At 38.2% G+C, this 19,068-nt stretch overlaps 1 protein-coding gene across 1 annotated transcript; it reads right to left on the reverse strand.

Annotated features, from left to right (window-relative positions):
* Window positions 1-9,991: 9,991 nt before the first annotated feature.
* LOC134793975 (cytochrome P450 6B6-like) lies at window positions 9,992-11,782 on the reverse strand. The gene is made up of 2 exons (XM_063765688.1): window positions 10,388-11,782; window positions 9,992-10,161 (listed from the first exon to the last, which is right to left on the reverse strand). Exons 1-2 carry the CDS (start codon window positions 11,745-11,747, stop codon window positions 9,992-9,994), a joined length of 1,530 nt encoding a protein of 509 aa, XP_063621758.1. The 5' UTR covers window positions 11,748-11,782.
* Window positions 11,783-19,068: the final 7,286 nt, after the last annotated feature.

A 19,068-nucleotide genomic window follows, 5' to 3' on the forward strand; every position in this document is an offset into this window, starting at 1 on the left:
CGTGATAAAATTATGTGACTGATTTAGATACTAAAAGTAAAAATGTACAACTGTCTATCAAATTGCGTTTTTATATCGAAAAATTTTCGCGCTCACTTCGCTCGCGTTTTCATTCACTTTCTAAGATATGGCGAGTACAGCAGCATTACTCTGTTGCAATGGTACTGCTGCAGCACTGTCAATTTTCGTGATAAAATGATGACTGATTTCCATTCTCAGCTGTAATGCGGCAAGAACGTCACTCAACTTACCAAAAAAAATCAATGTAATCTCGATGACCCTAGGGAGAGGGGGCACCATGGTCTAGAAATGCTTAGGGCATCAAAATATCTTAATCCGGCACTGGTCGTTTGCGGAGTCAAACGATTTGGGACTCGCATTTTATACGCGTTACCATGCCTTCCCGAAAAAAATCGAATCATTCGCGAAAGTCTCGCAACGCATTGTCTTACAAGGGGCACGTGGTCTTCCTCAGGAGTCTGAAGAAGACCACGGTGAGTGGGTGGCGCTCTAGCCAGGCAGGCCGCTTCGCTTTCGCTCGCGCGCGTATACCTTACTGTATCGTCCGATATACAACTACTTACTACTCTGTCGTTTAAATCACGTGTAAAATTTGAATAAGGGCGAAAAAACATATAGATTTTGGAGTGTAGTTTTATTTAGTGGTACCTAATTGTAAAATATTTTATCTGGACTACAGTCCTCTAGCATATCCATCTGTCAACTTTACTTCAAGTTCCGCCTCCAGGGGAGAGGGAGAGAAATTAGGATTAGAAATTAGCCGCTTACTGACACAGACCGAATTCCACGCGGGCGGAGCCGCGGGCACAGCTAGTATTTAATACACTTATTGTTCCATAACGTACAACTCACAAAATGTTGCACAATTTTATATAAGTAGTATACCTGATACTCCACGCATTAAAACGCTAAACGTACAGTCAGTAGCAAAGTTGCTGAGCTGGTAAGATGTTCAAAAATACACAACTTTAATGTTAAGTAAATATGAGCGCGTGTGCTTTAGCTGCTGACTGTACAAAGCGTTTCCATGTAACAAATTCTTAATTGTGTTATCATTTTTGTTTTATGTTCATAATAGTAGATTATACCTGGATTATATCAAGTCGACTGCCTAGTCTTATCGACTCTGTTTTCCTTTTTAACTCTTTTAATCCAACTCATAAGGATTGCAGTCGTCATTTTATGACATTTTACCATTGACTCTTAAGGCGACGGTAGCGGTGGGTAAAATTTCAGATTCTGTCAATTTACCCCATTTCACACATAAGCGCACTTCACGCACACTACCTCACTTTACTGGGACAGGTCAGTGACCCATCATGTTTTTTTAAGATTGGACTTTTAGTTTAGTATTGACCACTAGCCTTCTTTGAGGGTAAAAGCGTTCCATTGAAAGATGAAAGAGAAACAATGCATTTAATCTTGCTTTCCTTGTCTGTTCATGTCACACGTGACGTACCTATTTAATTCATTTGATTGTTGACTGTTTTACTACCTAATATTGCTTTGTCGAGATACGCGTTTTGTACAATTAAAGCGAATAAAACAAGATGTCATTAAGTCAGATGTAAAATGTTATTTACTACACTACTCTATACGGTTTTTCATAAGGTGCAAAATCCATTCAATGGGAATTTAAATAAATAAAGTTTCGGCAGGGTGGCAATTCCATTTTGGCGGATAAAGCGAAACAGAATAGTTCTATCGAACCTGCTTACAAATTTTCACGGGAATCAGTTGAGAAATGTGATCTGCAAAGGAGAACATACAAAAGCATTTTTGACCAAGCTGAAACGGAGACCTTTGCTAACGCTCGGCCAATGATGGTTTAGGTACACCTGTAAAAAATGGTTGTCCCTGCTGTAATTTTAATATCTTTATATTTCAACCGGTATAGTTTTACCTTTAAAAATAATCGGTATCGCTAAACAATAGCGGTACCTTACTACTTATACGTTCACGAAATCGGTATCTGCATAACTTGATTGTTAGTAAACTAACCTGGAAAATAATCTCAAAATCACCGAAACATTTATGTACAGTCACCTGCAATAATATGTTACGTCATTAGCGCCAACTTTGCCTCCAGGGAAACTTTGCCCAAAACGACAATTTTAAACAAATTCGTTAATGTAGAAAAAATTATAATAGTTATGGCCACCCTGCTGTTTTTAGTAGAAAATAGGTTATAGAGTCGGACCAACAAAAGTCTGCAGCGGATTTGATAGCCCACGCAGTGCAAGTGTCACTTATGCGTCACAATTTCATAGAAGTTTGACGTTTAAAACAACACGTGCACTGCGTGGGCTATCAAATCCGCTGCAGACTTTTCATGGACTGACTTTATTTCTGACAAAACTATATACCAAACTTGTGCATAACTTGACTTGGGAATTTTGAGCGAGTTGTCTAATATAGGGTATATTTCGGCGGGCAAAAAATTGATAAATAATGAATGCAAGTAGAAAAAATTGAGAACCCTTTGACAAATATTTCCGGGTTTCAGTTATAACACATGAAGCATAGACTATGTCTATTGAGATTTAAACTAAAAAGGCCTAAATATACAAAAGTTTTAGCGGTGGGCAAAGTAATCCGGTAATTTGGCATCCATACCAACATTGCCCACCACCAAAAACGGATTAGGGTTGTCACTTTCATCTAATTTACCCAATTTCGCAAGTAAAAAAAGGTTATGTTTGTACACTAAAATAAGTTTATAAATATATTCTGTATTTAATTTGTCTTATTATCCTTTATTTAGATGTTTTATCCCGTTAACAAATGAAAAACACAGCAAAAATCATATTTTTGGCCATTAAACTATTGTAACAGATTTTCTCAAAAGTGACAACCCTAGCCTTTGTAAAATGCTTAGGCGAGCCTTATTTGGAAATGGGCAAAAACGGGTAGGCAACATTGCCCAGCAAATTTATTTAAAAGTTTTTACACTTATCGCTAAGTTATTATAACAGGGAATGGTAGGATTGTCCAAAACCTTTAAGTGATCCTTAATTAGACATCATCATCATACTAGCTGTATTTGAATACCAAATTGACGTGGGCAATGTTGGCGAAAACCCCGAATATCTTTGCCCGCCCTCTAAAACGCAAAAAAATGGGTAAATACACGATAAAAAAATTTTTTTTCTTCAACTAAACTGATGCGTTTGACCACAGTGGACGTGCTGAGCAAAAAAAAGTCATATGATGTGATTTTTTTTGAGAAATTCGTATTTAAAAAAAAAGCGGGCAAAGTTGGTGATAATGACGGTACCTACTCTTCGAAGGCCGCAAAAATATGTGACATGCTCTTATGGTTCTACAAATAAGATCGTGTCAGATATTTTTGCGGCCTTCGTTGTGTAACATAAATTGCAGGTGACTGTACATTTGGAATAATTATTTTATTTAGTTTCAACGAAAGTTTCAAGTTTAGTACGAAAATACATCAGATATGCAATATGCACAAAATGTAGACCTAATCGAAATAAAACATAGCTTATTATAGTAAATTTATAAAACATTCGATACATAGGTATACATAACAATAATCAGGCCACAGCGCTATTTGCCTGTAAGCTTCATCTCGGTCTCCAAAGCCGCAAAAACTCGCTAGTACTTAGTGCTGGTGCCGTTATTTTTCGTGAAGATTTTCAGAGAACAGCACGTACACACGCATTATACATATAGACGGAACGAACGGCATAATCATTATCATTTATTCGTCGCAATCCATGGTATTACAAGACTTTCAGTTATTACTTATACGAATTACATAACGCTTCCTGTTAATAGGCAATATTATAAAAGTTCTATAATATAATACAAGATTACAAATGTCATCAAAATTCATTGACGCACAGAAGTCAAATACGTTTTTAAAATGACGCAAATGAATACCATCAGCATAATGAAAATTAATCCCAATCGGTAAAGATGAGTCTTTAAACTTTTTTCATTTTAAGCGAGTTTTGAAGGAACATAATACTTAAATTCGACTGTAATCGTATTGTTTTAAGATAGTTTACTGCGGTTTTCAACAATTATGACGCGTAAATAACAGCAAATCACATTTAAATGAGACGCGAGCTGATATTTATGTACCCTATTTTTTGAAATACAATTTATCTACTGGTATGCTTTCTCGTGTGCGTATATGATTTAATGTCAATATAATTGTCAAAATCAAGCAAATCAAGCTGTCATTTTCATTTGAAGAAGTATACGTGTGCTTCGGTGCAGCCCCAGCGGGCATCTGACTTGAAGAGGAATTTTGAGTGATGTCGTCAATGTATGGAAATTGTTCGAAAGTTTACATTTGAGATTGAATTTCTGTGTTGTCTTTGTGAGTAAAAATCGATAATAAATTGGTAGTTGAATTATCTAGCTTTCAAAATCACACAATAATTCAATTACTGTCAAAGACAAAATTGTTTTGCTTCTGTCTCAAACGGAACTCCATATTTTGATTTTTTGATACTTTTAGTGTCGATTTGTAGAGAATAACAGCAAATTAAAAATATAATGGCATGAAGAGTCGGTACACGGTTTCTTCGTGAACAAATTTACGTGTAATTTAATGCATTTATTAAACATTTATTGAACAAATTATGGTCACAAAATCGAAAACGTCATATACCGGCCCCTTAAGTCATTAAGAGTAATATAATCATAAGCTTAGAGAAAGCAACAAACATAAATGTTGATATCATCAAACGCGTGATGTTATTATATCTGTTGATTGAAATGTAGATTTAGCATTTTTGTAAAAAACATTCCGTGTAAGTAAAAAATAACACGGAAAAATTCATGTATGATTCAGTTCATAAATTTCATAATACTTACAAACCACAACATAATTTAAATCGAAGTTTATAAATAAAATTATCCTTTGAACAGCGTTCGAATTAAATCACAAGATGTTTTGATATATATATAACTTTATTTCTAAATCACTGTCACAATGGCGAATAGAAAAACAGTGCCTATGATCGAAAAACATCCGAGCAGACAGCTACTCAGCCTTTAAAACGTTATGTATAGTTGAATTATCGAGAAGATGGAATTGCATTTGTAGTGGTTGTATGCTGATAGTACAAGAAAATAGAAAATTCAAATATAGAATGCCTGTAAACAAACAATACTACTACATATGCAATTCCACGCTCTCGATGATTCAACTATAAACAAGATATCATGTCGCGAGTATGATTTTCCTTTTGAAAATTGTATACCTAGGAAAAGCAGCGTTAAACTGTGCCTGTAAGCTAGGGACCTCTATGTTTTCTTTATAGAGTCGGTGCGGAAAGAGAAGAGTCGTGGAATGTATTGGGCCTCATACATTCCACGACTCTTCTCTTTCCGAACAGACTCTAATATGAAGTAAATCAACACAATGTGAAAATTTCGCCCTTTTTATGCAACATTACTTAAACCAAAGAGAATTTGAAATTGTCAGAGGCGGATTGTCAAAGTAAATAGCCACAGTAAATTTACTGCCATCTGTCGACAGAAGATTAAAACTGTTAGAATGCCATTTGACCTTGGCCCTTATTCTTTCACTGATAAGATATGGTGCAATCTTTTCGAGCGATGGCGCCATAACCTTTGGCCTACTGTCGAGTAGATGGCGTTAATTTCAATATTTAACAAATTAACATATATCAGTGAAAGAATAAGGATCAAAGTCAAATGACGTTCTAACAGTTTTCATCTTCTGTCGAAAGATGGCAGTAAATGTAAGTACTGTGGCTACATAATTTACCATGACAGTAACTCTTTATACACTCTATTCTCTTTGCTTAAACGTTGCATGAATGCAAACCCCGAAGTACCAATAAGTACTCCTAGAAGTCTAGGCCCTTCGAGCTACAACATATTTACTAAATGCTCTGTGGTTATGGCTTGGGAAAACAACAATACTGACTTATAAGAGAGCATGGCGACTTTTTTAGCGTACTCTTTGGTGAAACAATCACTCTTGTCAAGCTACGCAAAGCCAAGCCTGTTGAAGTCATTGAACTATTATTACTAATGGTCTAAGAGCTGGCCACGGCAATAGGTATGCAATTTATAGAGCAACGAAATCCCTCTAGTTAGTATGCCATACTATCTTTATTAATTAATCCGGGCGCCTGGCAGCTGTCTAGCGGTGGGTGTGGGAGTGGATGGGCAACAAAGTGGTTGTAAAATCAATTGAAGGTGTGCAATTTATAGAGCTCTGTGTTTGGTGTGATATAATAGCTAATTATGTATTTAATTCAAATATAGCAATGCCAGGCGTTTTATTTGGGGGAAAAGTAGTGCCAGGCGATGAAAATACACAATCACTTGTGCGCCTGCAGGAAGTACTCACAATTGCTTTACGCATAGATTGTGAGTCAAGTGCAATTTGCTCGTGATCTTCCTGCAGGCGCACAAGTGATTGTGTATTTTCATCGCCTGGCACTCATGAAGTTATAAGATGGAGTGAACTGTCACTTTTTTTGCCATACTAAATTTAACTTTATCACCGAGCCAGAAAGACGTTCTTACCAGACTAGAGAAAACGGTCCACTTGAGATAGCAAAGGTGGGTCGCGGTGTCTCACTCGCACATGTTGCCAATGTTAAAAATATACCATTGTGGTAGTATTTATATCAATATACTACTGAAATTAAATACCTTCTTATATTATTTAAGTGCTATATTTAGAGTAAGGTTCTGATACCTTTTAAGAAATTTGTAAATAATTATGATGTCAATATTATTAACTGATTTAACCAAGCATGTGCACAACAAAAAAAACATTAATTTTGATATGGTAGACATTGTAGTAACTTTGAATATTAATTGGTATCCCTAACGTGTGATGACATGTTATCAAAACACGTGGATGAAAAATTTCTTAAAAATGGTGAATAAATGTTGCGTTAAAGGTTGTAGGAGTGAAATAATTTCTAATTGTGGAATATTGTTTCACAAGGAAGCCACAATTATTACATTTTGCGATAAAAATACAAGTCAACATTGTCAAACTCATTAGGGTGACCATGATGTCGGCACGATGAGAATCAGTGTTACACAATTCTTATTAGCTACTTAAAAGTAAGTTTATATGAATAGGTATGTATTTATTTCGGCATGTTTAAATTGGTGAAATGAGAGCCAATACAGAATAAATAATTGCCAAAATTGAAATCCAAAGTCCTTAAACATTACATACACATTTATACATTGTATACATAATAAAAAACACATTGATAATAAAAGAAAAATAGAACTTTATGGTAATTTACTGACTTTTGGGACGATACCAGAAACGTTACTGGGAATTTACCCTCTTTGGAAAATTTACTGGGAACGGCAATTCACTAGTTTCTTTACATTTCACGACTCTTCTCTTTTCGCACAGATGGCCTACCACCGTGAACACCGAGGTTCGCAAATTGCGGGCATCTTTCTCTTTTACTCCTATAAAGGAGTAATTACAGAGACAGAGAAAGATGCTCGTCAAACGATGCAAACTTCGGTGTCTATGCTCCAGTGACAAGCGTCCTAGTTAAAAACTATAGCAAACGGGCGTAGCGGTCCCACGCGACCCTGTGGCAGTGGCGGATTTGCCCTAAGGCCGAGTAGGCCCGGGCCTAGGGCGGCCTGATATTTTAAGTGGCAGTCTTTATGATGGGTGCTGAGAAAGGGGCGGCTCGTGCTTGCTATGAAAGGCCTGAGACTTAACGCGGCAAAGACTGTAAAAAGCTCTCAGGACAGTGGGGGTGTCCTGAGACCCTACCCCGAGCCGCTTTCGACGTGTTGCCTCTTTGTAGCACTTTCGTACGTAAGTGTGACAGAGGGGCGACACGTCGAACGCGGTTCGCGGTAGACCCTCTGGTTCTGTCAGCATATCTGTCTCTCTATCTCTCTCTCACTCATACCTGTATTCTTGAAAGACGTTACGGCGGACCACCTTTCTGAGGATCGACCTTGTTCGTGGTCCAGCATCTACGCCTATTAATAACAGTTTTTAGAACAATTAATTAAGTACCTAAGGTTGTGTGAAGCGTTGTACAGAAGAGAAAAAAAAAACTATATCCATCCCTTTTTAGGCCATAATACTAGTACAGCGAAAAGACAGTATGATTCTTTATAACTAATATAACTATGCACGAATAAGAAAAGATCCTGGCAAAACTATATATTCAATGTTATCCTAATATCCCACATACTTATGACTTATGGTCACCCTAATTAGAAAGAGATGCAACGGCCCACCTTGTCTTCTCATGTGGACACACTTTTTGGCTAATGTACACTATCCGGTTTACTCTCTAGGTCCGTGCTGGCACTACTTTTCCCCCAAATAAAACGCCTGGCATTGTTATATTTAAGCATAGATTTATAAGGCATAGATTCCTAGTTCGTACACCCCCAGTGAAGCCATTTCAAGTGCGACGTCACGTCACACTCGCATCATCGTATTCGAACGGCCCTCGCAGTACTCAAAGTCAAATCGGTGTGTGTACACCTCCCGTTTAAAAATCAAAAACTACAGGAAAGATGGTTGTTTGTACAGTGAATGGGTGTCACAACACATCATATAATAAATACAAACCGCTTAATATTACATTTCACGCGTAAGTATCGAGTTTAATGTGATATTTTTACATAATCGTAAATACAAAAATCCAAATTTTCGTCAGCCGCCATTTCTTCTAAATGTTGCCAGTGTAGTGAATATTTTTTCCTCCAAATGGGACATGACGTCTACATTCTAAAATAAATACGCTCCATTAAATTTCATTGTATAATTATAGAAAATTATAATTAAGTTAATTATTTAGGTAAGTATTTACTTTTTTCTTATTTTTATTTTGTGTCATGTTCGTTTCAGTTTTCTGACTGATCTACTTCTGTCTGCGAGATGGAAGGAAAAAAATAGACTAAATCGGAATGACGCAATATGGAAACATTGGAAACGGACTAAACACAGTCGAATATGCTCTGTCCTATTTAAATTTATTCTTATTATTTTATGCACATTTGTTAAATAAATAAAAATAGTAAAAACTTATCAGCTATTTATTTAATCCTTATTTCACAAAGTACAGAAATGCAACAAATCCCAAAATAAACAAAAAGCTTTTGCTACAAAATCGAATCTACACACTTCCAAATTATTAATAACCAAGTGTGATGTTGTTAAAATTCCCCTACTTTGAGAGAAGTAAATGAATACTGGCAACATATTTTGTATGTATGTGTGTGTTTGCTGAGCGTAAAACACGAGCGTTCCACGCACACATCGATCGTGTTTCGGCTTCACTTTTGGCAGGTTAGCCGTATGGAGACTATCCGTCTATGCGTTATTAGTTTAAGTATTTAAGTATTTATATATTATATATATCGTTGTCTGAGTACCCACAACACAAGCTTTCTTGAGCTTACCATGGGGCTTAGTCAATTTGCGTAAAAATGTCCTATAATATTTATTTATTTATTTAACATAAATATAGGTTGGGTACAGATAAAACGGTTGGGACGGTACTTTATTTTATCTATGAAATCAGCTCAGCATTACATAAACTATATGATAACAGCTATCAATACCTACCTATAATCGACATAATATAACTAATATACATATACATGTGTTAAAGCCAGTGCTACGCAAATTCTCAAATAAAAATAAAAATAATGTCTATTATTGAAATAGGCATGTACTTACCTATACATATTTATTATAGATAAATAAAAATAAAAATAATTGAATTCGCCTACTGATTTCCCATAAGAAAGTTTGCAACATTTGAATTGCAACATTTCCACATGGAAAAATTTCGGAAACATATTTTCGTATGGGAATCGAAATTCTCCACTTCCAAAATTCCTTTGTTTCCTGTGCAATATGCCTGAAATTTCCGAGAATAGTTCTAACGTTCTCGAAACTAATCATCAACTTGCGCATCTGTAGTTTCGCCTCAGCAGCCGATCATTGCCTGACTGTGAGCTGGAGCGGCAGCCCGCCTCTCACGGCCTGCACGACATTAGACGTCGAGTCCACAGGCGGCACCCGTCTTGTGGTCGGCGCTGGTGCTATCCTGCATACTTGCAAGACCGCTGCTAGGCCAACCAGCGACTGCATCTCTCCGAGACGCGAACCTGTGAAAACAGAAAGAAAGAGATAAAAAAACCTAAATAATCTATGGAAATAATAGCGTATCGTTTCGTTTCTCCAAGTGATTGCTATCTTGGCAAGGCCCCCATGTTTGTTAAAATCATCATGTAAAAATCGACATGTTTCCGTTTGAAATCAAAACGCATGTCCATCTATGTAAGCACTTACGTAAAATTTGACACATAGGTACCTATTATTTACGTTATGTACCTATACACGCCCTGGGTCCATCGCCGAAGGGTAAATATACGTATTTGTGTCGCTTCTTCACTTCCTCAGGAGTGAACCGCTCAGGTTGGAAATCCCGCGGGTTGTCGAAGTATTTCTCGTCGTTCTGCAGGGCCTCCACCGGCACCACGATCTTCACTCCGGGGTCCACGGTCAGCCCCAGCTCAGGGAACGTGTAAGGTCGAGCGCACTTGCGGTTCAGCACGCCCAGCGACGGAAACATCCTTAGTGCCTCTTTGAAAGCCATGCTCAGTAGCGTCATCTCCGCCACGGCGTCGTAGCACAATTTATTATCATATTTCTTTAGAACTTCGTCGATCTCCAATTGTATTTTTAATTGTAATTCAGGTTCAAACGCGAGCTGGTGCAAAGTATAACTTGTGGCCGATGAGGACGTCTCAAAACCCGCGGCAAAGAATATGAACACTTGGGCTACCATCATTTTCAAATCCATTTCCATGTCCACAGTCACAGGCGTCCCGTCCGGGTTCCGGTGCTCAATTGATTCTCCTACGATCTTTCCCTTGACTTCTAATTCCAGGAGCAGGTCTATGAAATCATGGCGGCCGGAGGGCTTGCATTGCCTAACATCTCTTATATTCTTTACGAAATCAAAAAGAGATTCATCGAGTTTCCGATCCGATACATGAATGTAGGATCTTAGCGGAGGGAAAAGTTCCCACATCATGTGCTTTATTACGATCGGGACCGGTCTGATAAATATGAGCCCGCCGATCTTTCTGAAATGGGAGTCTTCGTTGCGAAGTGAGTCGGTCTCGACGCCGAAGCCGCAGGCGCCAATAAAGTCGGTGGTGAAGCGCGCCATGAGTTCGCGCACGTCGCAGGCGCCGGGGCGGACCGCAGCCGCGCGTGCCACGCCCTGCAGCCGCTCCGCACACCGTACCACCAGCGGGAACATCGCCTTCAGTCGCGCGGTGGTGAACGCCGGCGTCAGCCGCTGCCGCATCAGCTTCCACAGGTCGCCGTCTGCGTGGAACAGATTCGCTAGCAACGGCTCCACCTCCGTATTCCTGCCGAGGCCCCGTGGATAGAAATATGCGAAGTCATTGCTTAATATATTCCTCACTATATCTGGGTCTCTTATGTACAGCTCGGGAGTGGATCCTCTGTAGTAACCGACAACTTTCTCGTTAGGGAACCGGTTGTATAAGTCATTGGCTACCTCTGAAAAGCTTTTCCGTCCGAAGAAGCCCTTGAAGTTGTTTCCGAATAGGAACACGGGCGGGTCGTGCTTGACGTTCCTCTTGGCCCAGTAGTCGTGGTTCCGGGTACCGAAATAGTATACAAGAATTACCAATAACGCTACTAGTACAAGAATCATGTTTACTGCTTGTAACACAAAGTAGAACTGAGTAGAATCAACAAAAGTACAAAATAAGGAAGTAGGGATACAAGGCAATCACGTTTTTATTTATTTGATAACCTTGTGTAATCGTAAACACAATCAACGTGCAACAAAATATAGATAAACTAGCTGTGCCCGCGGCTCCGCCCGCGTGTAATTCGGTCTGTGTCAGTAAGCGGCTAATTTCTAATCCTAATTTCTCTCCCTCTTCCCTGGAGGCGGAACTTGAAGTAAAGTTGACATATGGATATGCTAGAGGACTGAAGTCCAGATAAAATATTTTACAATTAGGTACCACTAAATAAAACTACACTCCAAAATCAATAGTTTTATTCGCCCTTATTCAAATTTTACACGTGATTTAAACTTAGAGAATATAACCAAACGGAGTGGTCATTAACAGGCGTTCCCCTCTGTCGAAAATAGGCGGCCAATGGTCAACCGACGTTTATCTGACATGGCTATGTTTAGGTTACGTAGGTACACATTTGATGTGCCCCTCCCCCGCAAAAAACGCCAGACTATTTTGTACCGAAAATTATAGACATGGCGTCTCCGTTGGTTATATTCTCTAAGGATTTAAACGACAGAGTAGTAGGTGTATATCGGACGATACAGTAAGGTATACGCGCGCGAGCGAAAGCGAAGCGGCCTGCCTGGCTAGAGCTTCAGACTCCTGAGGAAGACCACGTGCCCCTTGTAACCTCAAAACATTGCGAAACTTTCGCGAATGATTCGATTTTTTTCGGGAAGGCATGGTAAATGCGTATAAAATGCGAGTCCCAAATCGTTTGACTCCGCAAACGACCAGTGCCGGATTAAGATATTTTGATGCCCTAAGTATTTCTAGACCATGGTGTCCGCTCTCCCTAGGGTCATCAAGATTACATTGATTTTTTGTGGTAAATTGAGTGACATTCATTGCTGCATTTCAGCTGAGAATGGAAATCAGTCACATCATTTTATCACGAAAATTGACAGTGCCGCAGCAGTAACGTTGCAACAGTACCTGATGCTGCTGCAGTCGCCACCCGAATGTCACCTTTATCATAAACATCTTAGAACGCTATTGAAAACGCGAGCGAAGCGAGCGCGAAAAATTTTCGATATAAAAACGCAATTTGATAGACAGTTGTACATTTTTACTTTTAGTATGGAAATCAGTCACATCATTTTATCACGAAAATTTACTGTGCTGCAGCAGTAAAGCTGCAACAGAGCAATGCTGCTGCATTCCGCACCCGAATGTCACCTTTATCATATCTTAGAAAGTGATTTAAAACGCGAGCGAAGCGAGCGCGAAAATTTTTCGATAAAAAAAAACGCAATTTGATAGACAGTTGTACATTTTTACTTTTAGTACGGAAATCAGTCACATCATTTTATCACGAAAATTGACAGTGACGTAGCAGTAACGTTGCAACAGAGTACCTAATGCTGCTGCAGTCGCCACCCGAATGTCACCTTTATCATATCTCAGAAAGTGATTGAAAACGCGAGCGAAGCGAGCGCGAAAATTTTTCGATATAAAAAAAACGAAATTTGATAGACAGTTGTAAATTTTTACTTTTAGTATGGAAATCAGTCACATAATTATATCACGAAAATTGAATGTCACCTTTATCGTATGTTAGAAAGTTATTGAAAACGCGAGCGAAGCGAGCGCGAAAATTTTTCGATATAAAAAACGCATTTTGATAGACAGTTGTACATTTTTACTTTTAGTATGGAAATCAGTCACATCATTTTATCACGAAAATTGACAGTGCCGCAGCAGTAACGTTGCAACAGAGTACCTAATGCTGCTGCAATCGCCACCCGAATGTCACTTTTATCATACCTTAGAAAGTTATTGAAAACGCGAGCGAAGCGAGCGCGACAATTATTCGATAATTTTTGGTGCCCCCTAGACATGGTGCCCTTAAGCAAGTGCTTATTTTGCTTAAAAGGGTTAATCCGGCACTGCAAATGACAGAGGTCAATGTTTTTTTTTTTCAAAGTACCCACCTTCGTGGCCATTATTAAGTGCTTAAGGAGGCGATAGGTATGAATATGGATTTGATATGGATGCGATATAATTGGGATTAGGTATAATTCATGACGGAGAAAATAAATAATTTTAAATAATTTTATGCAATTATACGCGTGTTGATATGTGTGTTTATTTAACCACTACGTAACTATGTAAACCCATTTTTAGTTTTCTTGGTTACTTAATGTTTACTCAGCTCCCCAAAAGATGGCACTGTGCAATGAGGGGCAATTAATTTACTGTCGTTTAATTTTGTTGTATTATTAAATCAACACAATTATTCAATTAAATTTGTTGATATCTGTACGACTGATTGAAATTTTAGAAGATCTTTCAATTCAATCAATTTAGGGTCTTCTAAACTTAGAGTTAATTTGGCAAAATCCTTCCTCGGTGGCTTATTTATGTCACATCGTATTAAATTCAGCGCCATCTGTTAGTTTACCAGGGTACTCTATAGTGTTAGCACATATTTGAAAAAAGTTTGCCCGTCCTTCCGAAGTAGCACCATACGATTCAGGGGCAAACTTAAGTCAATCGAGTGTTGTGGCTACCCCCCCTTTTAGGGGTTGAATTTTTATAGCCTATAACCTAGCCGGGGATTTTCTGGACAGATTAGTAAAGTTTTCATCAAAATCCGTTCAGCTGTTTTCACGTGATGCGCGTTCAAATAAACAGACAAACAGACAAACAGATAAACAGACAAACAGACAAAAATTCTAAAAACTGTTGGAACGTGTTCTGTTATCAATTCTAAGTATCCCCAGCCAACTTTTTTTCAAATATCTTCCATGTACAGACTTTCGACCCTCTTCAGCTTTATTATATGTATAGATTACCTAATATGTTGTATGTTTGACGCGTATCACACAGATATCTGCACAGATGTATCTCTATTTTTACAAGCTTTTATTTAGTTTCACCTGACCGTTGTCTGTCGGTCTGTAATCAAATCTTGCAAGTTAAATTTGATCCACTTCCCGGTTCCGATTGAGCTGAAATTTTGCATGCATGTATAAATCGGATGACAATGCAATATTATGGTACCATCGAGCTGATCTGATGATGGAGACAGGAGGTGGCCATAAGAACTCTGTGATGAAACAATGCAACCTAATTGTGTTAGGGGTTTTTAGAATTGTCTCGATGAGTATTAGTTGTCTGTCGTAAGAAAAGTACAGTCAGCGATAAAAGCTTGTACCAAAAATGAAATTTTTGCCAAAAACTTATTTATAAAGTTGTTCATAAGAGTTGGAAGCGAAAAACATACTCCATACAAAATTTTAATAGCGCCTGTATATCTTCTAGCTCAGTCCTATTTTCCTCTAAGGAACCACAATCACACCACAGTACTGTGGTGGCACATCAAAATTCGTATTTTTTTTATAGTGTGGTATCTAGTAGAGAGGGAAATGAGGACTAAGTTTGTATAGAGAAGCGATCGTCCCCTTTAGTTACTTCTGAGAATAATGTAAACTCAACTCTTAAAAACCAGACTAAATTTAATGTATGAACCCGTCCAGCGCCATCTACAGGGTGTCCCATAAGTGACACTGGAGGTAGACCAAGCCAAGAGGACCCAAACCAACTTAACATGACCCCAGTAAAAGTGGCACGGTTTTCGAATTATTGCCAAATTAAGGTTTTTCATGAATTTTGACCGTTTTTAACATTGTTAGTGCCAGTGTGCACTCGGAAAGGTCTCGAAGTTAGTTTTTTTATGTGTACGGCATCATGAACAAAGTTAAACAGATTAGTAAAGTTTGCATCAAAATCCGTTCAGCCGTTTTCACGTGATGCGCGTTCAAATAAACAGACAAACAGATAAACAGATAACAGACAAACAGACAAAAATTCTAAAAACTGTTGGAACGTGTTCTGTTATCGATTCTAAGTATCCCCAGCCAACTTTTTTCGAATATCTTCCATGTACAGACTTTCGACCCTCTTCAGCTTTATTATATGTATAGAAGATAGAAGATAACAGAGTAGGTATTTTATCGATAAACAATGTAAAAAGCAAACAAGTACTGGTTTAATCTTGAATTAACTTCACAGCGAAACATTAATTTCGACTTTGACCACCTGTCGTGAAAAAAAAATTACTAGAAAAGTAATGAGCAAATAACGTCAAAATATTGAGCATGTTATGCAGATTCAAAAATGGTATAACAGTAGCTTCCTGCAATAAAATATGAATTATTATCATCTTTCCAAAGCCTCATAAAAAATAAGTAAAAACTTGGAAATTTGCAATCCGTTGCTACTTAGTAAAAATAACGATTTATGTTAAGATATTTCATTCTGGATACAGAAATAAAAAAACGCCTATTCAGCCTATTGCCTATTGCCGAATGCCCAAAAGAAAAACATGGAAAATGCTTATCTCCCTTTTTAAGGATATCATTGAGTTGATAGCTGAGATAGAGGTTGAAGTTTGAAAGGGTAGGTTGAAATAATTTTACAATAGGTGCTCGAATTGCTTTTCTCCGGCTCGTATGCATGCTTGACACCAACTTGTAAAACTTCAGGTTAATTTTCTTAAATTAATTTCGGATATGTTTCGTGCTGCCTCGAACATGCCGTCGTAGTTTCTCTTGGGACCTTATTGGGTTGGAGTAAAATTTATCTTTTAAGTATCCCCAATAAAAATATCTAATGGATTTAGGTCCGGGGAACGTAGGCCATGCCACTGGTACCAGTCGGCCGATCCATCTTCTGGAGCTGGAACCACAGCAAGATGGCTGTCCAGAACACTATGCTCGAGATGTCCGCGACCACCTCACACAGAAATTCCGAGATGGATCAGCCGATTGGGACCAGTGGCATGGCCGCCGCGTTCCCCGGACCTAAACCCATTAGATATTTTTCATTGGGGATGCTTAAAATGCTTAAAAGATAAAGTTTACTCCGTGCCAATAAGGCCCCAAGAGGAACTACGGCGGCGCATGTTCGACGCAGCACGAAACATGTCCGAAATTAATTTAAGGAAATTAACTTGACGTTTTACAAGACGGTGCCATGACTGCCAAGCGTGCATACGAGCCGGGGAAAAACAATTCGAGCACCTATTCTAAAATAAAATTACTTTAAAAAATTGATTAAATTTCAACCTGCAGTATTTAATTTTCTTTGAACCTTTATCAACTCAATGATATCCTTAAAAAAGGACAAAACCATTTTCCATCTCTTTCCTTTAAGCATTCGGCAAATACTGAATAGGCGTTTTTTTTAAATTTCTGAATCCAGAATTAGATATCGCAACATAAATCGTTATTTTTACTAAAAGTAGCAACGGATTGCAGAGTTCCTAGTTTTCACTTATTTTTTATGAGGCTTTCGAAAGATGATAATAATTCCTATTTTATTGCAGGAAGGTACATGTGTTATACTATTTTTAAATCTGCATAACATGCTCAATATTTTGACGTTATTTGCTCATTACTTTTCTAGTAATTTTTTTTCACGACAGGTGGTCAAAATCGGAATTAATGTTTCGCTGTGAATTTAAATCAAGATTAAACCAGTACTTTTTTTGCATTTTACATTGTTTATCGATAAAATACCTACTCTGTTATCTTCTATCTTCTATACATATAATAAAGCTGAAGAGGGTCGAAAGTCTGTACATGGAAGATATTCGAAAAAAGTTGGCTGGGGATACTTAGAATCGATAACAGAACACGTTCCAACAGTTTTTAGAATTTTTGTCTGTTTGTCTGTTATCTGTTTATCTGTTTGTCTGTTTATTTGAACGCGCATCACGTGAAAACGGCTGAACGGATTTTGATGCAAACTTTACTAATCTGTCGAGAACATCCCCGGCCAGGTTATAGGCTATAAAAATTCAACCCCTAAAAGGGGGGGGGTAGCCACAACACTCGATTGACTTAAGTTTGCCCCTGAATCTTATGGCGCTACTTAGGAAGGAGGGGCAAACTTTTTTCAAATTTATGCTACCACTATAGAGTCCCCTGGTAAACTAACAGATGGCGCTGAATTTAATACGTGTTGACATGAATAAGCGACCGAGGAAGGATTTTGCCAAATTAACTCTAAGTTTAGAAGAGAGGGTACGGATATCAACAAATTTAATTGAATAATTATGTTGATTTAATAATACAACAAAATTAAACGACAGTAAATTAATTGCCCCTCATTGCACAGTGCCATGTTTTGTGGAACTGAGTAAACATTAAGTAATCAAGAAAACTAAACATGAGTTTACATAGTTACATAGTGGTAATAAAATAAACACACATATCAACACGCGTATAATTGCATAATTATTTTAATTATTAATTTTCTCCGTCATGAATTATACCTAATCGTAATTATATCGCATCCATATCAAATCCATATTCAAACGTATACAGCATTTAATAATGGCCACGAAGGTGGGTACTTTGAAAAAAAAACATTGACCTCTGTCATTTGCAGTGCCGGATTAACCCTTTTAAGCAAAATAAGCATTTGCTCAGGGCACCACGTCTAGGGGGCACCAAATCCGTAGGCAAAAAAATGCGCAGGCTGCATCAGCATTGCAGTCGTCGTGGAGTACTGTAGGTAGGTACCTACATGAAACTTTTATACGTGTACAAGTACCTACCCATCTAATAACGAAGGGTCGTAGGGATCAAGTAAGAGAGTGAGGGTACGTAAGAACATCTCCAACGTAGGCTTTCGATTTGACCTTATCTTGCTTTCGGGCTTGCGGCCAGCTGATTTTTTTCGACATAGGTTACCGATTTTATAGCGAATTTTGCTCTCTTGCACGCCAGATTTGTCGGCCAAGCCGAGTTGCTCCTTAGCCGCGATCCTGAGACCTAACTGTCAAAGTGTTATAAGGGGCCCCATGAAAGCCGAAAACTAAAAGCATCCTATCAAGTAGCGCTTTCGAGTGAAGCCAAAGAGCGAGCAGTAGAAGAGACGTGATTACATGCATAGATTCGATTTCAAGCCACTCTTTTGCAGTTCGGCGTTAGGTCTTATGCGAGGCCTTCTGCCTTACGGCAAAGTTGATCTTCTGCTTTGCTCACATTTCGCCAATTCAATTCACTTGGTCAATTCCAAGCTCTGCTTTCTTGCATCTTTTCACCTCTCTTGCATCAAACAACCTCGCTGAGACCCTTAACTATCGAGCCCTATGCGAAGCTAGGCTGATAAAAAACTGTCTCATCCCTTCTCTGTATGAAATCCTGGATTCGCGCCTGGTTGGGACTAAAAGTAAAAAATGTACAACTGTCTATCAAATTGTGTTTTTTA

Source organism: Cydia splendana, chromosome 9 (genome assembly GCF_910591565.1).
Source record: "Cydia splendana chromosome 9, ilCydSple1.2, whole genome shotgun sequence".
NCBI classification, from domain to species: Eukaryota; Metazoa; Arthropoda; class Insecta; order Lepidoptera; family Tortricidae; genus Cydia; species Cydia splendana.